This window comes from Dermacentor silvarum, chromosome 10 (genome assembly GCF_013339745.2).
Source record: "Dermacentor silvarum isolate Dsil-2018 chromosome 10, BIME_Dsil_1.4, whole genome shotgun sequence".
NCBI lineage: Eukaryota > Metazoa > Arthropoda > Arachnida > Ixodida > Ixodidae > Dermacentor > Dermacentor silvarum.
Genome location: NC_051163.1, coordinates 97,380,274 through 97,399,338, shown reverse-complemented (window position 1 = coordinate 97,399,338; position 19,065 = coordinate 97,380,274). Strand labels below are relative to the sequence as shown.

At 47.8% G+C, this 19,065-nt stretch overlaps 1 protein-coding gene across 3 annotated transcripts in view; it reads left to right on the top strand.

The window, feature by feature from the left end:
• The window catches only part of LOC119466331 (L-threonine 3-dehydrogenase, mitochondrial-like), a 74,351-nt gene that overhangs the window by 44,647 nt on the left and 10,639 nt on the right, over window positions 1–19,065 (top strand). For all 3 annotated transcript variants that reach the window (XM_037726836.2, XM_049657791.1, XM_037726835.2), the window contains exons 2-6: window positions 9,390–9,528; window positions 11,016–11,058; window positions 11,837–11,907; window positions 13,898–14,220; window positions 18,478–18,568. In XM_037726836.2, the coding sequence (XP_037582764.1) occupies window positions 9,393–9,528; window positions 11,016–11,058; window positions 11,837–11,907; window positions 13,898–14,220; window positions 18,478–18,568 (664 nt within the window). In that variant the 5' untranslated portion in view covers window positions 9,390–9,392. The remainder of the gene's footprint in view (window positions 1–9,389; window positions 9,529–11,015; window positions 11,059–11,836; window positions 11,908–13,897; window positions 14,221–18,477; window positions 18,569–19,065) is intronic.

Below are 19,065 nucleotides of genomic sequence, written 5' to 3'. Positions count from 1 at the left end.
TTTTCACTGTGATAGCAAGTGACAGCAGTTGTATGACCTAGCAATTGAGTTTGCGCTGTCGTGACCGTAGATTTGCACCAGCTGTGAAACCGCCCCGAAGCCTAGGCTGCGACGACGGTAAGCGCGCCAACACAACGAACTTCCGGTGGTATGGACATCTAGAATCCTTCTAGGCAGCGGCAGGCTTTTAAGCTTGTTGTTTGCTCATCCTCGGCATATTGGCTTTCTTGACGGGTTTTAGAAAATGCTACACATACGCATTAGAATGACGAAACTTTACTTTCACGTAGCCTTTGTTTTGAATGTAACATGGTGAACATTGGAAATAATTATTGAAGCCTCGTTTTCTCGGTTTCTTTCATGCGTGATACGAGGAATATAGTAAGGGCTTCCGTGAACTACAGAAGCCACCTTGTCTATAGACTGACGAAATTCAGTGCCAGGTGCTTGGTGATGTGTACGCAAAATTCAAAATGTGTGCGTTTATTGTGGCCTTTGCAATAAATCACGTATGCAAGTGCTCCGGAGCTTAATGGGTATATATGTCTTACGAGCAGCGTAAAATTTTCACAGCTGCATTAGCGTAACTACGAACGCCAGCAAGGGCGAGTTCAGCGGAATTGGGGGGGGGGGGGGGGGGGGCGCTATCGCAAATTCGTGTGCCAAGTTAAATGAATGTGCATCAATTACTGCTTTTGTAAAAAAAAGAAAAAAAAACATTTCAGTTAGCAAATGCTCGAAAGTTTCACGCTACCGTTTTCAGCTACGTTTCCCTATGTTCCGAGATAAATATGCCTTAGAAAGAAAAATAATACATATTTTAGAAATTCGAGGCATGTAAACTGCGATGTGTCGCAAAATTTTCATGTTCCTGCCTTAATTAGGGAGATTAAAAGAATTATTGCACCTTCGTTTTCTTCGGTTCTTTCATGCCTGATAAACGTTCCCCTGGTGATTTCGGTGCAATAAACGAATCAGCTTGTTCACGTTTGGTGACAGCAAGGGCAATGCAATGGGTGATGTATAGGCAATGTTTAATATCAGTGCGTAATTGGGGCCTTGGCAATAATTAAATTGCGTATGCCAGCGTTCTGGAGCGCGACGAAGGGGTCTAACGAGATGCGCAGAATTTAGCCTGTTGCTCTGACATAACTATATGCAAATGACACAGACATCATATTTAGCGAAAATCGGTGGCAGGCTATGGCAAATCTATTTGCGCAATTAAACGGTTGTGAATAAAACAGGGATATTGTTTTTAAAAAATTCTCATTGAGAGAGAAGTGTTTGAAAGCGTCGTAGACTGCCGCTCTCACCTACGCTTCCAAATATATCCCGACGTAACTGGAGGTTACACCATGTTAATATTTCGCAGCTAGGGGGAGGGGGGGGGACGACGACATGCTAAGTGCTATTTGTGACAATATTTTTCACGTTCGTGGCCTAATTAGAAGCGCCGCAAATAACTACTGTAGCCTCGTTAAATTTGCATGCGATCATACGACGTTCGTTGTTGGTTTCTCCGGAGTCCTCGGTGAGCTACACCAGGTATTCCTGTGCTTGTATTTGGCGAAAGTAAGAGGCACGTTATGGGTACTGTGTAGGCGAAGTTCATATTGCGGGGACAAACTAATACCTTTGCAGGAAATTACGTATGCAAGCGATGAGGAGCTTCATAAGTATAATGTATACGTTTCACGAACAACGCCGATTCTATGACGCTGCCCTGGGAGAACTGTGAACGCAACCGAGATCAAATTTAGCGAACATCGGAGTGGGGGGAACGTTCTGGCGAAGTGACGTGTATGAATGAAAAACTGCCTTTGTAAAAATTCGTTTAAAAATGTGCTCGAAAGCGCTATATGCGGGTAAGGTTTCAAGAGGAGCAGTCATATATACGGGCAACGTTTTCAAGTGTATGATTGTAATCACAAGCAAATGAAACTCTTCCTGCCACTGCTCGAAATAAACAGCCTCGACAGAAATTGGGTTGTGATTCTGCAAGGTCGCTCAAGTCTGCTTAATTTTTTTTATCCCAAAGTAGATTAGCAGCATACCTCGAAGTTTTTACTGCTATAGCAAGTGACAGCAGTTGCGGGACCTAGCAAATGGGTCTGCGCTGTCGTGACAGTACATTCGTGACAGTGCACCAGCTGTGAAACCGCCCCGAAGTCCGGCTGTGATGGCAGGCCAGCACAACAACCTTTCGGTGGTCTTAAAATCTAACATTCTTGTAGCCAGCTGAAGGCCTTAAGCTTGCTGTTTGCAGATCTCCGGGATGTTGGCTTGCTTGACGAGCTTTAGAAAATGCTATATATACAAAATATAATGACCTAACTTAATTTTCACATTGCCTTCATTTTGAATGTCACATAACGAACATCATTTTACACATCCATACCAATTCCACCTTTATCACATTGTTTTTTCTTCCGCCCTATAGCTCTCTCTGTGTCTTAGGGCCTTCCAATCTCTCATTCCCTACCCCATGCCCGGTGTGTTTGTGTTTGTATGTGTGTGTGTGAGAGTGCGTGCGTGCGTGCGTGCGTGCTCGTTTTAAATAGAACATATTGTTTTTAGTATCGTGGCAACTGATACAGCGACATCCGGCCTCTTCGGGTTCGTTACTTGACGAGGTGTCTGTATCTTTACGTGTCCGTAAATGGCCGTGAACTCTACAAAACCGAAGGCTTCGAGCGTCGCATTAGCGTAAATTGTCTACTTCATTAAAAAAGCTCATTAGTGAGCATTTCGATAATTGCTTCTATTTCCACACCTCCAGTCATTTTACACATGGTTGTCACCGCGACAAATGCAATTCCGAAGAAATTGCTTAATATATCTCACACCCGGTAAATATCGCGAAGAATAAAGACTTGTAAAATAATAAAAATCGGTTGGAGCGCACACACGGCAGGCATTACATCATCATGGCTGGCAACTTACCGCTATTCGAAGAAAAAACCACTGATGCTAACATATGGTGCAGAAACATGGAGGTTAACGAAGAAGCTCGAGAACAAGTTAAGGACCGCGCAAAGAGCGATAGAACGAAACATGTTAGGTCTAACGTTAAGAGACAGGAATAGAGCGGTGTGGATCAGAGAGCAAAAAATGGAGCTGGGCAGGCCATGTTGCGTAGGGTGGATAACCGGTGGACCATTAGGTTTACAGAATGAATACCAAGAGAAGGGAAGCGCAGTCGAGGACGGCAGAAAACTAGGTGTGGTGATGAAGTTAGGAAATTTCCAGGCGCAAGTTGGAATCAGCTAGCGCAAGACGGGGGTAATTGGAAATCGCAGGGAGAGGCCTTCGTCCTGCAGTGGACTTGAAAGTAGGTTGATGATGATTACGAAATAACGCGACGGGGACTTTCGCGAGGGATTGCTCGGAGCTGCCACCCGACAGATGCTGATTCTGTGGCGGATGCTCATACGGTAACCGGACGTTCATTGACGACCGACTCCGTGTCACCCGTATCCGGTTTCCACAGATATATAATTGCATCTGTAGCTTTTTTTTTTTGCTTGTTCTTCGTCCTATGTATAAAATACAGGCCTTGCCGTGTCTGGCTGGCAGCGTACGTAATTTCCATAGCTCAAAAATAACATCACCATTACTCCAAGTTTCGTCAGCTGTTTTCTTTTTTCAGCTTGCAGTGCGATTCGTTCGGCGAACAGCGGTCTTCCTCGCAATCAGCCAACGCCTCCTATAGACCATTTTACAGAAGCGTTTAGGTGCCGCCATATTGGGCTGATAATGCTTGTTTTATGTATTGAACGACAAAGGTAACGGTACTACAGTCGATTCGCAAGAATGAAAACATTTGTATAAATGCGTTCAGCGTTTCATGACCACGTTACGTGACTTAACTTCTCATAAAACTAAGAAATTGTTTGTGTAACAGCTCAAGATGGCGGCGCCCATGAATCGAGTGTAACATCGTCTATATATAGCAGGTCTGTGCACCTCTGCTTGATGACGTCATGCTACTTGATGACCTCATGCTACTACTTGATGACCTCATGCTACTTGACGACGTCATGCTACTCCCGGGTACTTGGACCGAAATTTCCACTGCCAAGCCCGTCGTGACGAACGCGGTGACGTCAAAATCACCGCGGCTTACCAAGGCCTCCTAGATAGCACAACATCTGTGCACTTCGATCCATGACGTCCCGCTGCCTTTCCCGACTACCACAGAATCTAATGACCGGGACCGCGGTCATTAACATACGACCGCGTGCGGCGCCGGTTTTTCTGGCCTGGTCTGTACCGATCTGTTCGACGCTACGTCGCTGCGTGTGACCTTTGTCAGTGACGTAAACGGCCCTCGGCGTTGCCTGAAGGTCTTCTGCAGCCCATTGACATACCCGAGGAGCAGCCATTCTATATCGCATCGGTCTTGACCTCGTCGGTTCATTCGCCACGTCTGCTTCAGGGAACAAGTGGATCGGAGGTACGACCGACTACACTACGCGGTATGCCATCACGCGAGCTTTGCCGACTAGTTGCGCCACTGACGTCGCCGATTTACTCCTTCATGACGTCATCCTTCATCGTGGTGCCCCTAGGTAACAGCTCACTGACCGAGGCCGCTACTTCTTGTCCAAAGTTGTCGATGGCCTCCTTCGTTCCTGTTCTATGGAGCTCAAGCTCACCACTGCATATCACCAGCAGACCAATGGGCTCACCGAGAGGCTGAACCGTCCGTGCCTTAACCGATAAGCTGCCGATGTACGTATCTCACGATCATCGGGACTGCGACAGCACTTTACCATACGTCACGTTCGCGTACAACTCGTCCCGTCACGACACCGCCGGTTTTTCGCCATTTTACCTACTGTTTGGCTACCACCCTGCATTGCCTTTCGACACGTATACTACCTGCTGTTGTGCAACATAGCTCAGAGTGTGCCCGCGATGCTGCTGCTCGAGCCCATCTGGCCCGTTAGATCGCTTATGAGCGACTATCCGACTCGCAATTACTTCAAGAAGGACCGCTATGACCGCAGCCACCGACACCTCTGCTTTTCTCCGTGATCCCTTGTACTTCTCTGGACTCAATCTCGTCGCGTCGGCCTTTCCGAAAAGCTTTTGTCGCGTTACATCGGCCCATACAAAGCTTTACGACAACTTAGTGACGTGAACTATGAGATCAACCCACTGGACAGTTCTTCATCATCTACCCTGTTATCTCGTGACGTCGTGCACGTATCCCGGTTGAAGCCGTACTTTTCCGCCGCCTCCTCCTTGTGTAATTAGTCTGCGCCGAGGAGGTTAGATGTGACCAGCCACTTCCTCGGATTAACGGAGAAGACGACGATGACCGGAACGTTGCGCGTGTTCAGCCATCTTATCCATCTGTCTATACAGTCTGTTTATATACCGTGCTTCGCTTTTCACCTATTTGACGCCCCGTCACAATAGATACATACATTCTTCTTTCTGGGGTTTTACGTGCCAATACATACATACATACATACATACATACATACATACATACATACATACATACATACATACATACATACATACATACATACATACATACATACATACATACATACATACATACATTACCGCAAAGTGCGTGAAGTTCCCCAAGAATTCTAATCGCATTAAATGTTTCGAAACTGAAAGGCATCGCATTGCATTCACTCCAGTGTGTTTCTCAGGTTTGAAGTAAAGGTGTTGGAGGGTTCGGCTAACCCATCTACTGCGCGGTCAACGCCTGAGAAGCGTGCTTTTCCGCTTAGCAATAATGTAATGTGAAGAAACAACGGACATTTGATACGTTTAAATAAGCAGGAAACGCACGGACGCGCGCGCACACACACACACACACACACACACGCACACGCACACGCACACACATACACACACACACACACACACACACACACACACACACACACACACACACCACACACACACACACACGCACGCACGCACACACACAAAAAAAGAAAGAAAAAGGAAGGTGAAGAAAATAGAAAGTCGTCAACGAAATACTTGGTTATCATCTCCGCTTACAACATCCAGTTCAAATACACGTAAAACGCAGAAATGATCTCATTATGCAACAGCTCAACCGACTTGAATGAAATGTGTTGCACGTGAAAGACATAACGGAGTCATACCGATTGTTGGAAGCAGAATCTTAATTTAAGGCATCGATAGCTTTTACCAAATTTGCCGAAATTAACTAAGTTGCAATATATACACATACAACCACCTGGAATACCAGTATGTTCACCTAGAATTGTCCAGTAATACGGAAAAGAACTTTATTGTTACCGGACCGAAACGCACTTGGGCTCGGCCGCTCGCACGGCGGGTCCGAGGACAAAAGGAAGCAGGGGACCTGCGACGATCACTTTCTAACGATACTATCGCCTCGGCTGTCAGGCGCGCGCTGATTGGCTGGTTGAGCAAGACCGGATGAGCTGATTGGTCGATTGAACACTACGTCACATGAAGGCGGTAGTATCGCCGTAAGTCATTGTCCCAGAATACATCCCCAGAAGAAAACCTGGCGTTCCGACAGACGACCGACTGTTTTTTACAGCGAAGCTGTTAAGGGCTCTGTCTTCGATGGTCGCGTCCGGATGTAGAAAAAAAAAACTCTCATTGGCCGTATGCTGTATGTGCGAGTGAAAGCACGCGAGGGACGCGAGCTTTCACGGGGAGCGCACGCACGGCGGAGAGCAAACGCGACTTCTTCCGTCGCGCGAAAGGCCGTGGGGGGACGGGAGGGAGGGAGGCAGGGGAGGCGACATTTAGCTGAGGAACCAAATGCGTATCTTGCGACCGGGTGGGGAGAACTGGCGACTCAATCTCCCACGCGAAAGGAAGGCAGCGGGAAGGCAGCGCGGGAGGGAGGGGTTGCGGCTTCTGCTCTGCGAGCAACTTGTACTTTGCGCGGCGCCGGGCGGTCGCGCGCACCGTATCTTGAAAGCGATCTGCAACACGGCTGCTACCTTTGTATGCGCTGTGCTTTCGCCGCTCAGTTTCCGTTGAAGTGATAGACCGCATGAACCTTCGCTCGCAGCTACTGGCACGCTTGCTCACGCCATCATTTTGACAGCGGTTGTGTGCGGTCACACAAACAACGCGTACAGCTGTTGTCGACGGCGGCGGCGTTTTGCCCGCGTTCGCACCGAATGCGCGCGGCGTTGGTGACGTGTTTATGAAGAACGTGCCAACTTTTGCCGTACACGCTATGGCGGTGTACCGTAACGACCATAAGGCCATGGTCCCTGTGGTCACTAAATAAATGAAAACCACCGGATCATATATATTTCTCATTCTTTAATAGTTCAAATAACCAATTACACCATCACATCTCAATAATTATGATAGGAAATACATAATTCCTACCATAGTACAGCTTCACTGGTCTTCCATCTCCACCCCAGTGGAAGGGCTAACAGTTTTTTTTCTTTACAATATATATAAATATATTGACCCTTTTCGCGGCGCTCCCGTGGGCGCTGCCATGTTTGATCACGTGGTGACGCGTCCATTGCTTGCCTCAGCCGCCTCCGTTGCCTCCGCGTTTACAATGCAAGCGCGTGACGCCGGCGCGCCACAGCAAACCTCTTTTCGACGCGTAACGTAGACGGTGCCTGCGTGCACGACACGAAGCTTTGGCCACAGCTTTAGAGGACATGTAAGTGCTTTCAGAGCTCATTACGCCTTGTCAAAACGGCGTGAGCAGCGTATACGGTGCTTGTACTAAAAGCGCGGCTATAAATGTATTCCAAGCTGTCCAAACTTTCCGCTTATGAATTAAATCAGGATCAGTGTGCTCTGCGTTCTTTATTTGGCAAACATTTTGAACCAGCGGCTTGTCATATTTCTGACTCAGTGAAGTTCCTCGGTGCGCCCACTATCTGATTGTTTATTTTAAGCGTAATCACTCGCGGGTATGCTCAGCTGCGATAAATTTGTTCTTGCTGCACACAAAGCTTGGAATTTAAATGTTCTGTACTTTGTGGTAGCTCGTAGCAAAGACGTATTATCGCTAGTCCCTCGCTTACTCTGTGGACCGTCACGAAACATTCTGCATTCGTGTCTTGTCGGTGTAGTCGCCGTCACTCATCATGCTCCGGCACATTGATTCAAGTGTGTGCCTATTCACTCACACGTTGGCGATAGGGTGGGCGTACGTTTTCGTGCGAGTAAGGGTGGATGTGTGTAGATAACGTGCGGGAAACTTACAATGCCAGTAAGTGGCACTACATTTTGTAACGAGCGGTACTCACTCCTTAGTGCCGACGTTCTGGAGTTGAAGTCCTTTCTTTGGAGGTTAGCTATACAGCGCAGGCGGATGAATTATATTTTTTTTATCCTTGAGGAAAGCCGTGCATCGCGAAGGGCGCCAACACAGGCAGTCCTTATGCAGCAGCTGCGACACAGGTTGATTCCATTCATTAATATGTGAATCACTACTTTTGCAGCGAACTACCGCACATGTCTTGCCTTTATCGTTACACATTTTGCAGTATAAATTGGGCACAGTGCATTAGCGCACACCCAGTTGCATTTTCGACAGCTGATCGCACAGTAGGAGGGTAGACGCAGTAATGGTTTTGTATTCGTGCGCAGTCGCTGAGGCAACGTATGGCGCGCCGCCGAAAGCGCCATCTCGTTCCTCTAGAGCAAACTGCTCCGCGAAAAAGGTCAATAGACATATATATCGCCACTCTTTAAAGTGCATCTGTTGCACCTTAAGTTTGTCCACCAGACAAATGTGATATACGAGTTTACATCTTTTAGCTTACGGGGAAACTTATAGCTTACGAGCATTTTGTAAAAGTCTTGCGAATTAGCGGTATACTTCCGAGCGGTACACAATACAACTAAAGTTTACTAAATTAGACCCAGAAACGTTAGCTGCCAATTTTTGTACTAAAATTAGGCACATACTGCAATCGTTGACAAATTTGTGCCGCAACACACTTGTCAACGGTAATTTAAACACAGCAGTCCTTAACGGATTTTTTGGCGAAGCTGCCTAAGCAGTGCTGAAATTCTCTATGTGCTCGGTGGGGGTGGTGTGGCTCATATTCAATCTATACAAGGGTTGCTGCACGTGTGTGTGTCTGTGGGATAAAATAAGTAGTAAGGTCATTAAACAATTAGCCATTCAACCTGTGGTTGGCAGCACAGCCCATTGTTCATATCATTGGTTGCCGTACTCCCTAGGAACGGCTAAATGTTGGTTAGACAGGGCCGGGCCCCCGATAAAATTTCGATGGTGGGGAGGGGGGGGGGGCTGAACCCCCCTGGACTTTTATCCCGGGTCACAAGATAATGAGGTCACAAGTACTTAGTTATCATAGCAGTAACTCTGTCTCTCCCTTTTGTCTTTCGCATGACAGGTCATGCTGACTGGACCAATGCAGAACACGCTTCGTCGAGTGCTGAGGCCCTCGCTGTTCGCCGCCAGCCACTGTACGTCGGTGCGCAATGCTTCGCAGGGAGCGTCGGACAACGACCTCCCGAGGGTGCTCATCACAGGTGAGATCGAACCTCTCTTAACATAGGCGTTGAAAGGAACTGTTAAGATGTCATTATTACACTCGACCGTAATCCGCAGATGGTGTACCGAGTTATTTGGGACCTGAAGTACGCGGCAAGAAAGAGAGAAAGCAGGGGGCTACATTATCACTGCTGTCGTCGCTCTTCTATTTATCGCTGCACCTCCGCGGAACATTATTCCAGGATAATGTTTCTTAATCAGACAATAAATTGCTGCAATTAAGTCACCTAGCTCTCACAAATACCCGGGGGAATTTGAGAATATCTGGGGCCGAGAACAGCTCGCACTGTATTTAAACACAATCTATACATTCAACAAACACAAAAACAAGCAAACAAACAAATTCGTTTTCTGTACACTCTGGACCACAATTCCACCTGGAATTGTGGTCCGCAGTGTACAGAGAACCACACTGTGGACCACAATTCCAGGTGAAATTGTAGTCCACAGTGTGGATGGAATGACCACAACTGTCCACCTGGAATTGTCCAGTAACACGGAATAGAACTTAGTTCATTTTTAGCGAATGCTTATAATTTCTTCGATATTTGTTCTAGTGTTAAAATTGTATTATCAATTTGCGACGTTGTAATGCATATTTATATCGTTTCACCCGACCTACGCGTTGAAATTGGACGCACAGAACTTTCACATGCACATCAGTGTTATTGTACTTCATCGATTCCGGTATTTTTGTCCAGAATTGTATAGTTGATTCACGCATTCTTGCACGTAGCACGACGCTTCCTCTTACACTGAATTGTTGCATTTTGTGATCTCGATGCGTTGTGTTATCATTGTCACATAAATTATAAAAGTATTTTTCCAAGCATGCATGAAAGAAGCCCGCAAATACAAGCAAAGTACCTCGAGCGGCCAGTCGGGCGGCAATCTTGTGTGTATTCGCGGGCTTCTCTCATGCTTGTAAAAACACTTTTATGTAGCACGTATTGAGCAACAGGAAGCTGTAGCGGGAGTTTTTCGTGCTGTTCTGCAATTTTCTCAATGCCACTTTTCATCTAATTATAATATCCGAGAAGATGATTAATTAGGCGGAAGGCAAAAATTAATCTGAGTATATCTTGAAGCGACGGCAAACATTACCTTGGTTCTGTCCAGCTACGTGGCATTTGCATATTTTTAAAGTTTGGCTCAAGTTACGTGGGACACCCGGTATAGGCACGTGTTAAGGTCACCGTCAAGGTCACATAAAAGACCAGACAGAAACATACATAGAAATTGCAAAGTGACGGAAAATCCAGAGAAAGCCATATATCGCTTGAAACGAACATGTGCAAGAACGTGTAGTTTTCTTGTGTCATGTTTGGTCTTGGCAGAGCTCTAGTTTCCCGGTAATAACATACCAACTAGTCCGGTCATCCATCGTACTTCCAGTTTCAAGTCACTTGTGGGCCTCGCTCGCATACCGCGGAGTTCCTCACGCAATTCTTCGACCTTGTTGCAGGTAGCTTGGGGCAGCTCGGAACGGGATTGGCTCGACTACTAAGGTGAGAAAATCGCTATAGCCTCAACAGTGCGCACAACACAATGTACATGATGTTCATTTTTAAGTTTTACGGAATTTTTAGAAATCGCCTGTGGCAGGTAGCATAATTCTTATCATTGAGCTGGGTTATTCGAAAAGGCGAACATTAGTAGCACGGTAAATGGAAACACATATTCAACTAATTAACAATGAAACATTCACTAATGAACTTCTTAGTTATATAATTACTGTACGACACATATTGCAATTTACGAATTGTAGCCGGTGAGTTTGCAAGGCGCATCCACTTGAGATGAATTTCCAGGATGACACCAGTTTCGAGATATTATTTCCCAATGTGTGGGACGAAATACATGGGCCTTCCTGTTACTTCAATGTATAAAACAGCATTTTGGTAAAAAAGTAAGTGGAAGAACAGTGCATTTTTACGGCGAGTTTGATGGCGCATATCTCCAAACTGGTGTCATCCTAGAAATTAATTTCAAGTGGATGCGTCTTGCAAACTCACAGGCCTACAATTCGTAGATTGCAACATTTGTCGTAAAGTAATTAACTAAGGAGTTAATTAGTGAATGTTTCTTAATTAGTTGCATATGTGTTTCGATTTATCGTGATACTAATGTCCGCCTCTTCGAATAACCCAGCTCAACGATAAGAATTATGCTATACCTGCCACAGGCGATTTCAAAAATTCCCGTAAAGCTTAATTTTGAACAACCGGTACGCGCGCGACATGGTGGCCGGAACTCAAGGTCACATTCCAGGTCTCGTTTCTGCAGGAAGAAGTACGGAAAAGAAAACGTCATCATGTCTGACATAGTGCGGCCTCCCAAGAGCATCCTCGCGGAAGGTGAGCCGGATTTTATACGCGGCAAATTTTTACATAGAGTGCTGCTATTCTGGACAATGTGCCGTTCCGCCATATTGTCGTATTCTGTAATGTCGGCGTTTCGAGCCAATCAGAGAGGCCGTGGCAGCCCTTTGAACCAATCAGAGCTGACGAGATGGCGAATTCGACAATATGGCGGAATCTGACGATGTCCAGCATGGCACTTCAATGCGCGATCTTAAAACGGTTTGGAAAACGCGCTTGCCTTCGCGCGATTGGTCAGAATTGGGCTCTCATTATCAAAAGCGCGATTCTGACCAACCACGTACGGTTCGCTTTCTGAACCGTTTTAATATCTCGCCGCAGGTGTCAGTTGGGTCAGCATCGATAGCGTATACCGAGGACATCGCTAAATTTGTGGAGCTCTTAACTCCCCAAGTTATGCGAACTCACCGGCTGCAATTCCTACACTGCAATATATGTGCCGTAAAGTAATCATGTAGAAGTTAATTAGTGCATGTGTGTTAATTAGTCGGTTATGTATATCGATTTCTCGTGCAAATAACGTCTACCTCTTTGAGTAATGCACTTCAGTGTCTAGAATTAAGCTTCCGCCACGAGTGATTTTAAAAATACTATATGGTCTGAAATGAAAAAAAAAATAGAAAACATTCACCGACGATTACGATATTCCCTAATGCGAAATTTGAGCGCAGCCCTATACGTGTTTTCATTTCGCGATATAGTATCGGCTTGCGCGGAAAATCTGTCTCGGGCGGCACGTTTCAAACGGAGCGAAGTGTGGCGCGACTGCCTCGCTAATCGGGAGATCGCGAGAGGAAGCGCATTTACATATTAAAGATGTTTATTCTCTCTCTCCACTGCATCCTCCTCCTCGCGCTTTCTTCGCTCTCGCCGTTTTTTTTTTCATCCCCCCGTTACGATTTCGCTGTGCTCGCTCGGTTACGCTCGCTCGGTGATCCGTGGCCGCGTTTCACAGCAGCCGCCGCAGACAGACCTCCGCTCATGCAGCGCTTTGTTTCCATACAGACGACGCGCGTTACTCTGGCGCTATCTCGTAGCCATCGCCGCAAAGCCCCTCGTGCGCGGCACTACGCTTTTCCTCTCACGCTTTCGCCATACGTAGCAACACCTTCCTCCGCTTTCCTCCTCATGGTTCCTCCGAACCCTTACCACACCAACGAGCTTTGGGAGAGCCTTGGCCAGCTCCGACCTCGAGGATCAGAAACGGTTGATTGCGAGGGCCCAGGACGCGGCCCGAGATCAAGGCATTCTGGAATGAGGACGCCTCTCGAAAGGTGCATTTACATATTAAAGATGTTTATTCTCTCTCTCTCCACTGCATCCTCCTCCTCGCGCTCTCTTCGCTCTCGCCGTTTTTTTTTCATCCCCCGTTACGATTTCGCTGTGCTCGCTCGGTGATCCGTGGCCGCGTTTCACAGCAGCTGCCGCAGACAGACCTCCGCTCATGCAGCGCTTTGTTTCCATACAGACGACGCGCGTTACTCTGGCGCTATCTCGTAGCCATCGCCGCAAAGCCCCTCGTGCGCGGCACTACGCTTTTCCTCTCACGCTTTCGCCATACGTAGCAACACCTTCCTCCGCTTTCCTCCTCATGGTTCCTCCGAACCCTTACCACACCAACGAGCTTTTGGAGAGAGCCTTGGCCAGCTCCGACCTCGAGGATCAGAAACGGTTGATTGCGAGGGCCCAGGTCGCGGCCCGAGATCAAGGCATTCTGGAATGAGGACGCCTCTCCAAAGGTGCATTTACATATTAAAGATGTTTATTCTCTCTCTCTCTCCACTGCATCCTCCTCCTCGCGCTCTCTTCGCTCTCGCCGTTTTTTTTTTCTTCCCCCCGTTACGATTTCGCTGTGCTCGATCGGTTACGCCGACGCTTGACGCACGAACAGGCGCCTAAGAGCTAAAGAAACCCACTCGGTAATGTATCGCAAGAGTTAAGCCTATAGCAAAACACGTCTTCGCAGGCCCGTACGTGTACGCGGACATCCTGGACTTCAAGAACCTGCAGGAGATCGTGGTCAACGAGCGCGTCGACTGGCTCATCCACTTCAGCGCGCTGCTCTCCGCCATCGGCGAACGCAACGTGCCGCTGGCCATGCGCGTCAACGTCGAAGGCGTGCACAACGTCATGGAGCTGAGCAAGCAGTACCGGCTGCGCCTGTTCGTGCCCAGCACCATCGGGGCGTTCGGGCCGGACTCGCCGCGAAGCCCGACTCCGGACCTGTGCGTCCAGCGGCCGAGGACCATCTACGGAGTGTCCAAGGTCCACGCCGAACTGTTGGGAGAGGTACGGAGATTATACCTTCTTTCAAGTCGATAACTGGACATCTCTCTCGTCCGGTCGGGAAGCAGGTTCGTATTAAGAGCACAATAAACCGAACACGCAGGATGGATAACTGGTGGATCATTATAGTATAGACCACTTATAACGTAACCGCTTATAGTGCAGGACCGGATATAGTGCGGTCTTTTCAGGCTCCCGTTAATTTTCCCACAGCACTCCATGTATACACGTATCGCTTATAGTGCAGTTGCGGGAAACGAAATACCGGTTACAGTGCGGCTGCCTGGGAGTACGGAAGTCAGCGAAGACGGCGAACGCTTTCCTCAAACGGGCGCCCCAAGGAGTGCTCGAGGAAGAAAGAGAGACAAAGTGGAGGAGAAGGGCACGTGGTGCGAACGAACAGCCAGTGAGGCTGAAACGAGAATCTTGAGTGCGAGTCGTGAAATATCACGGCGCGCATAGCGATCGAGCGCCACGAAACTGCCAACGCCGGCCAACGCCCGCTTCACAATAACGGCAGTAAACGAAACTTCAGGGAGCGGGCAGCGCCGGCACATCACTGCGAAGGGCGCACGCGGAGACCGTGGAATGTGAGGGAGGAGGGCGGCAGGAAAGCGTATTTCGCCTCGGCAACTCCGCCGCTTCGGTGACTCCCCTCGCCCTCCCTCGTAGCTCCCTCACTTTCGACTGTCGCCGTGTGGCAACACTCCATTTGCTAGTAGCCACCGTGCGCGCCCGCCGCCGTGCAGGCGCCGCCGTTCCAGCCGGCCCGGCGCCAGCTCCCCGAAGTTTCGTTTTCTGCCGTTATCGGGAAGCGGGCGTTTGCCGGCGTGGGCAGTTTCGTAGGCCGGCCTGGGACAGCGCCGCTGCTTCACTCTGCGCCGTAGCCGCAGCGTGCAAGGTCAACACGTGACTAGAAAGTAGAAGAAGCATAAAGGAGAAAGAAGGGTTCACTGCCATTTTCTACACGTGGCTACGGTAGCGTGGCTGAGACGTCGGCGCGTACACGCATGTTCCGGCGCAACGCAGAATCGGCGACCTTGCCATTTGAGAGAGGGTGAAATTTCAGCCGCGTTTTTTTTTTCTTTCTTTTTTTTTCGTTCGCGCGCACCATTGAGGGGTCTCTCCTAAGCTTTTGTGCCGGAGCAATGCCGGTCGGAGGCGCCGCCGCGTGATTTGGTTCGAATTAATGAGATTCGACTGTAAATTGAATGCAAACGTTCTAGCCGCATTCCTCGACTGTCGCGTATGCGTGGCGGCTCGGTGCACATGTTTTGCATATGTGCGGGCCTTCAAAATTGTTGCTGTGGTTATAGTGCGGTACCGCTTATAGTGCGGATATTCGCGACTCCGGCGACTTACGTTATAAGCGGTCTACACTGTATAGAGTTACTGAATGGGTGCCAAGAGAAGGAAGGGAAGCGCAGTCAAGGACGGCAGAAAGCTATAGGTGGGATGATGAAGTTAGGAAATTTGCAGGTGCAAGTGGGAATCAGATAGCGCAAGACAGAGGTAATTGGAGATCGCAGGGAGAGGCCTTCGTCCTGCAGTGGACATAAACATAGGCTGCGTATGATGATGAAACCCAACGCAGACCGAAATGGTGTCGTCAAAGGAGTTGACGCTTCGGGTTCCGCGTGGAACAAGGCTTTCCGTGTGAACGCCGAAACAAATCCTTTCTACAATGACAATTTAGTCGGCGTTTTGTTTATTAAAGTTAAATTATGGGGTTTTACGTGCCAAAACCACGATCTGATACGAGGCACGCTGTATTGGGGGGACTCCGGAAATTTGGACCACCTGGGGTTCTTAAACGTGCACCTAAATCTATGTACACGGGTGTTTTCGCATTTTGCCCCTATCGAAATGCGGCCGCTGTGGCCGGGATTCGATCCCGCGACCTCGTGCTCAGCAGCCCAACACCATAGCCACTGAGCGACCGCGGCGGGTGTTCTGTTTATTGTGTTTGTAATATGAATGATCTACTTTTAATGCGATAGCGTAAATGCTGGGTCGTCAACGCTGTACCCGAGTTTGTAACGAAGGAAGGAGAGAGTGGGCTCATCCTGGTACCAGTACGATATTGTTGTTTCCTCGTAAGGGTTTTACTGCGACGTACAAATCAAAACTTGGCCTCCGTTGACGTCGGGAGGTACGACGTCGGCGGAGCAGCTGACGGTGTAAGAGCAACAGAATGGGGAAGGAGGAACTGCTTAGTGGTGTGACGCAGATGCACGTGACACAAGACGGCGGGCGCACGCTTGGCTGCGCAATATCCTCCACCACAGTGCGTGGTCGTAAATATGTGATAGCTGTGGTTAATATAACAATGTATGGCAAGGGTTTCGTGTGCTCCATCAAGTTAACATGAATGGTATGTTATACAGTCGACTCCCATTCATTTGACGCCTGCAGGAACGCAAGATTTGATCAAATTATCTGAAAGGTAGAATTGACAAACGCCAGGAAAATTAACGAATTCAAATCTTTTTTTATTGCTATTGCTTGAAGTAGTCCATAATGTCTTCGTGTTTCTTGCTCTTGAAGCGGCGACTCAACCAGCTCGAGGCGAAGAGCGCCGGCATTTTTGAAACACTGGTTATAAGCGTGGTACGACGCAAAACAACCGGGAACAGATTGCTTCACGGGCGGAATGAGCGTCGGCCACTAAAAGATAAAAATAAATTTACATATGAAACACCTTTAGCCTAGGGAAGCAGGTAGGATTGCCAGCTGAATTTGTTTACAGCTTACAGTAACCGCTGCACGCCTGAGCACTACCTAGCGCTGCACGCCGGTGCGGGTCTGTAGGTATCGAAATAACCGGAGTGGCATGCTTTCGAGCTTGAACTAAACAAGTTCTCCTTCCTTAGCAATGTATAGTTTATCACCGGAACTTTTCAGTGAGTTTGAATTGAGCAAAACGTCGAATTAAGCGAGTTTGAATTACCGGAGTATAACATACAGCGGACGCTGCTTATTCATGTAAGCAACAACCAAAACGGTTTATAGCTCCAAATTCTCCTTATGAATGCTCGTTAAATAACTTCAGATCCACTCGACCAGCCTAGCCAAGAAGTACTCGAAAAGGACGCGAAGATGGTAGCACATTATGTGTGCCCGTGCTCGCACTCGTCTAAAGCGACAACTGCGCTTAATTGTGTGTTAGTTGAACGGACAAAGGCACAGGCGAGCATCGACATTTCTCTTTGTCGCAGCCAGTTTGGAAAATAAACAAATGCTTGCCTCAGGTTGCAGCACTATACCACCGTTTCGTTATCAGTACCCGGAGATGACGTCACGCGCAGGATAAGATGAAAAAGCGCACTGGGCACGGCTCCTTTCGGCAGGATGGCGCCGCCAAAACAGCTAAGAGTAGAAATACTATTTGATTTACTGACCAAACTACATGTTACCGCAGAAGCTACGGTAGCCGAGTGCCGTAAAGAAATTGCGAAAGTAGTCTCAAATAGGTTTGCGAGGATATGACATCCAAATGTGCATTTCCCACGGAAGAAGAGCACATTTAGAGAACTTGAACCAGAAGGCAAGAAAATACTCAGCAGCGGAGAAGCGTGGCATATTCCGCACCCACGCACACACGCGCATGCACGCACACACACGCGCGCGCACACACAAAGCAAATAGAGATAAATAGTTGCCCAAAAACAGCAGGAAGAGAAATAAATTATTTGGCTTATTGAAGGAATGATGTGCTTAAAAGAGCATATTTGCTGCAGCGTGGATATTTAGGTAGCGCTAGTTGTCTGGTCGTGTGATTCTCTACATAACAGAGGCAGCACATATGCAGCTGTACAGTAAAGTTTACTACAATAAGGTATACTAGAATAGTGTGTATTAAAATAGAGCTTATTAGAACAAAGTTTATTATAATAGTGAAGATTACATTATGATATATGTGTGAACAACGAGCCCTGCAGTGCCCATGACCAACGCCCATTCACACGATTAGCGAAGCTTAGGACGAAGAGATTATATTTAATACGCAAAAACATTATTCTGTCACAACGTATGTACGTTTCACGGGAGACAATAGATAGTATATAAAAGAAATTAAGCCTTTGGACACTTAAATTACAGGGAACGTCATTTTCTGCTTAGTTTGTTCCTGGCACATTGCTACATGCAACCGCATGGATATAATTTCTTTGTGAAAATCTAAGCTTTGAACTATTTGCTCTGCTAGATGTAGCAACCATAGCACTCAAGTACTGCCAAATTTCTAAACATGGTACGCAGTACTACCACCACAAATTCGGCCTGGACTTCCGGTGTCTTCGGTTCCCGGGTGTCATCTCGTACGACAGTGAACCTGGAGGCGGGACCACAGGTACGTATGCCCTACAAGGTCGCTTCTATAGGTTCACTGTTGTTTACTTATCTGTCAGTTACCTTTTTGCTTGTAAAGCGAAGGTTTCTTAGCCAACCCTCCCAGAATTTGCTGACCGTGGATGCTGCTGCGTCTTGCCAAATCGCTAGCAGAGAAAATAATAATTCGGCATATGCACTTAAAACTGCTTACGTGTGGGAATGCGAAAGCATTATACCGTTTGTAGACCTCAGAACGTCATGAACGCGCTAATTTTAGTAGTAAGTGGTTCGTGAGGAAAGGGAAAGGTTGACGCTATCTTCTGCAGCCCTTGAGGGAGCACGGCTCAGCGCACGGTCATGACATGGCGCCACCTCCTTCTCATTGGATGCGACGTGACGTGCCCAATGACACATGCACTAGGCGCCCCTTTAGTCGGCCAGAACATTGGAGCCGCTGTGGCGTCGGGGAAGCGTGCTTGTCGGGAACCCCGGAGGCACGGGTTCGATTCCCACCCA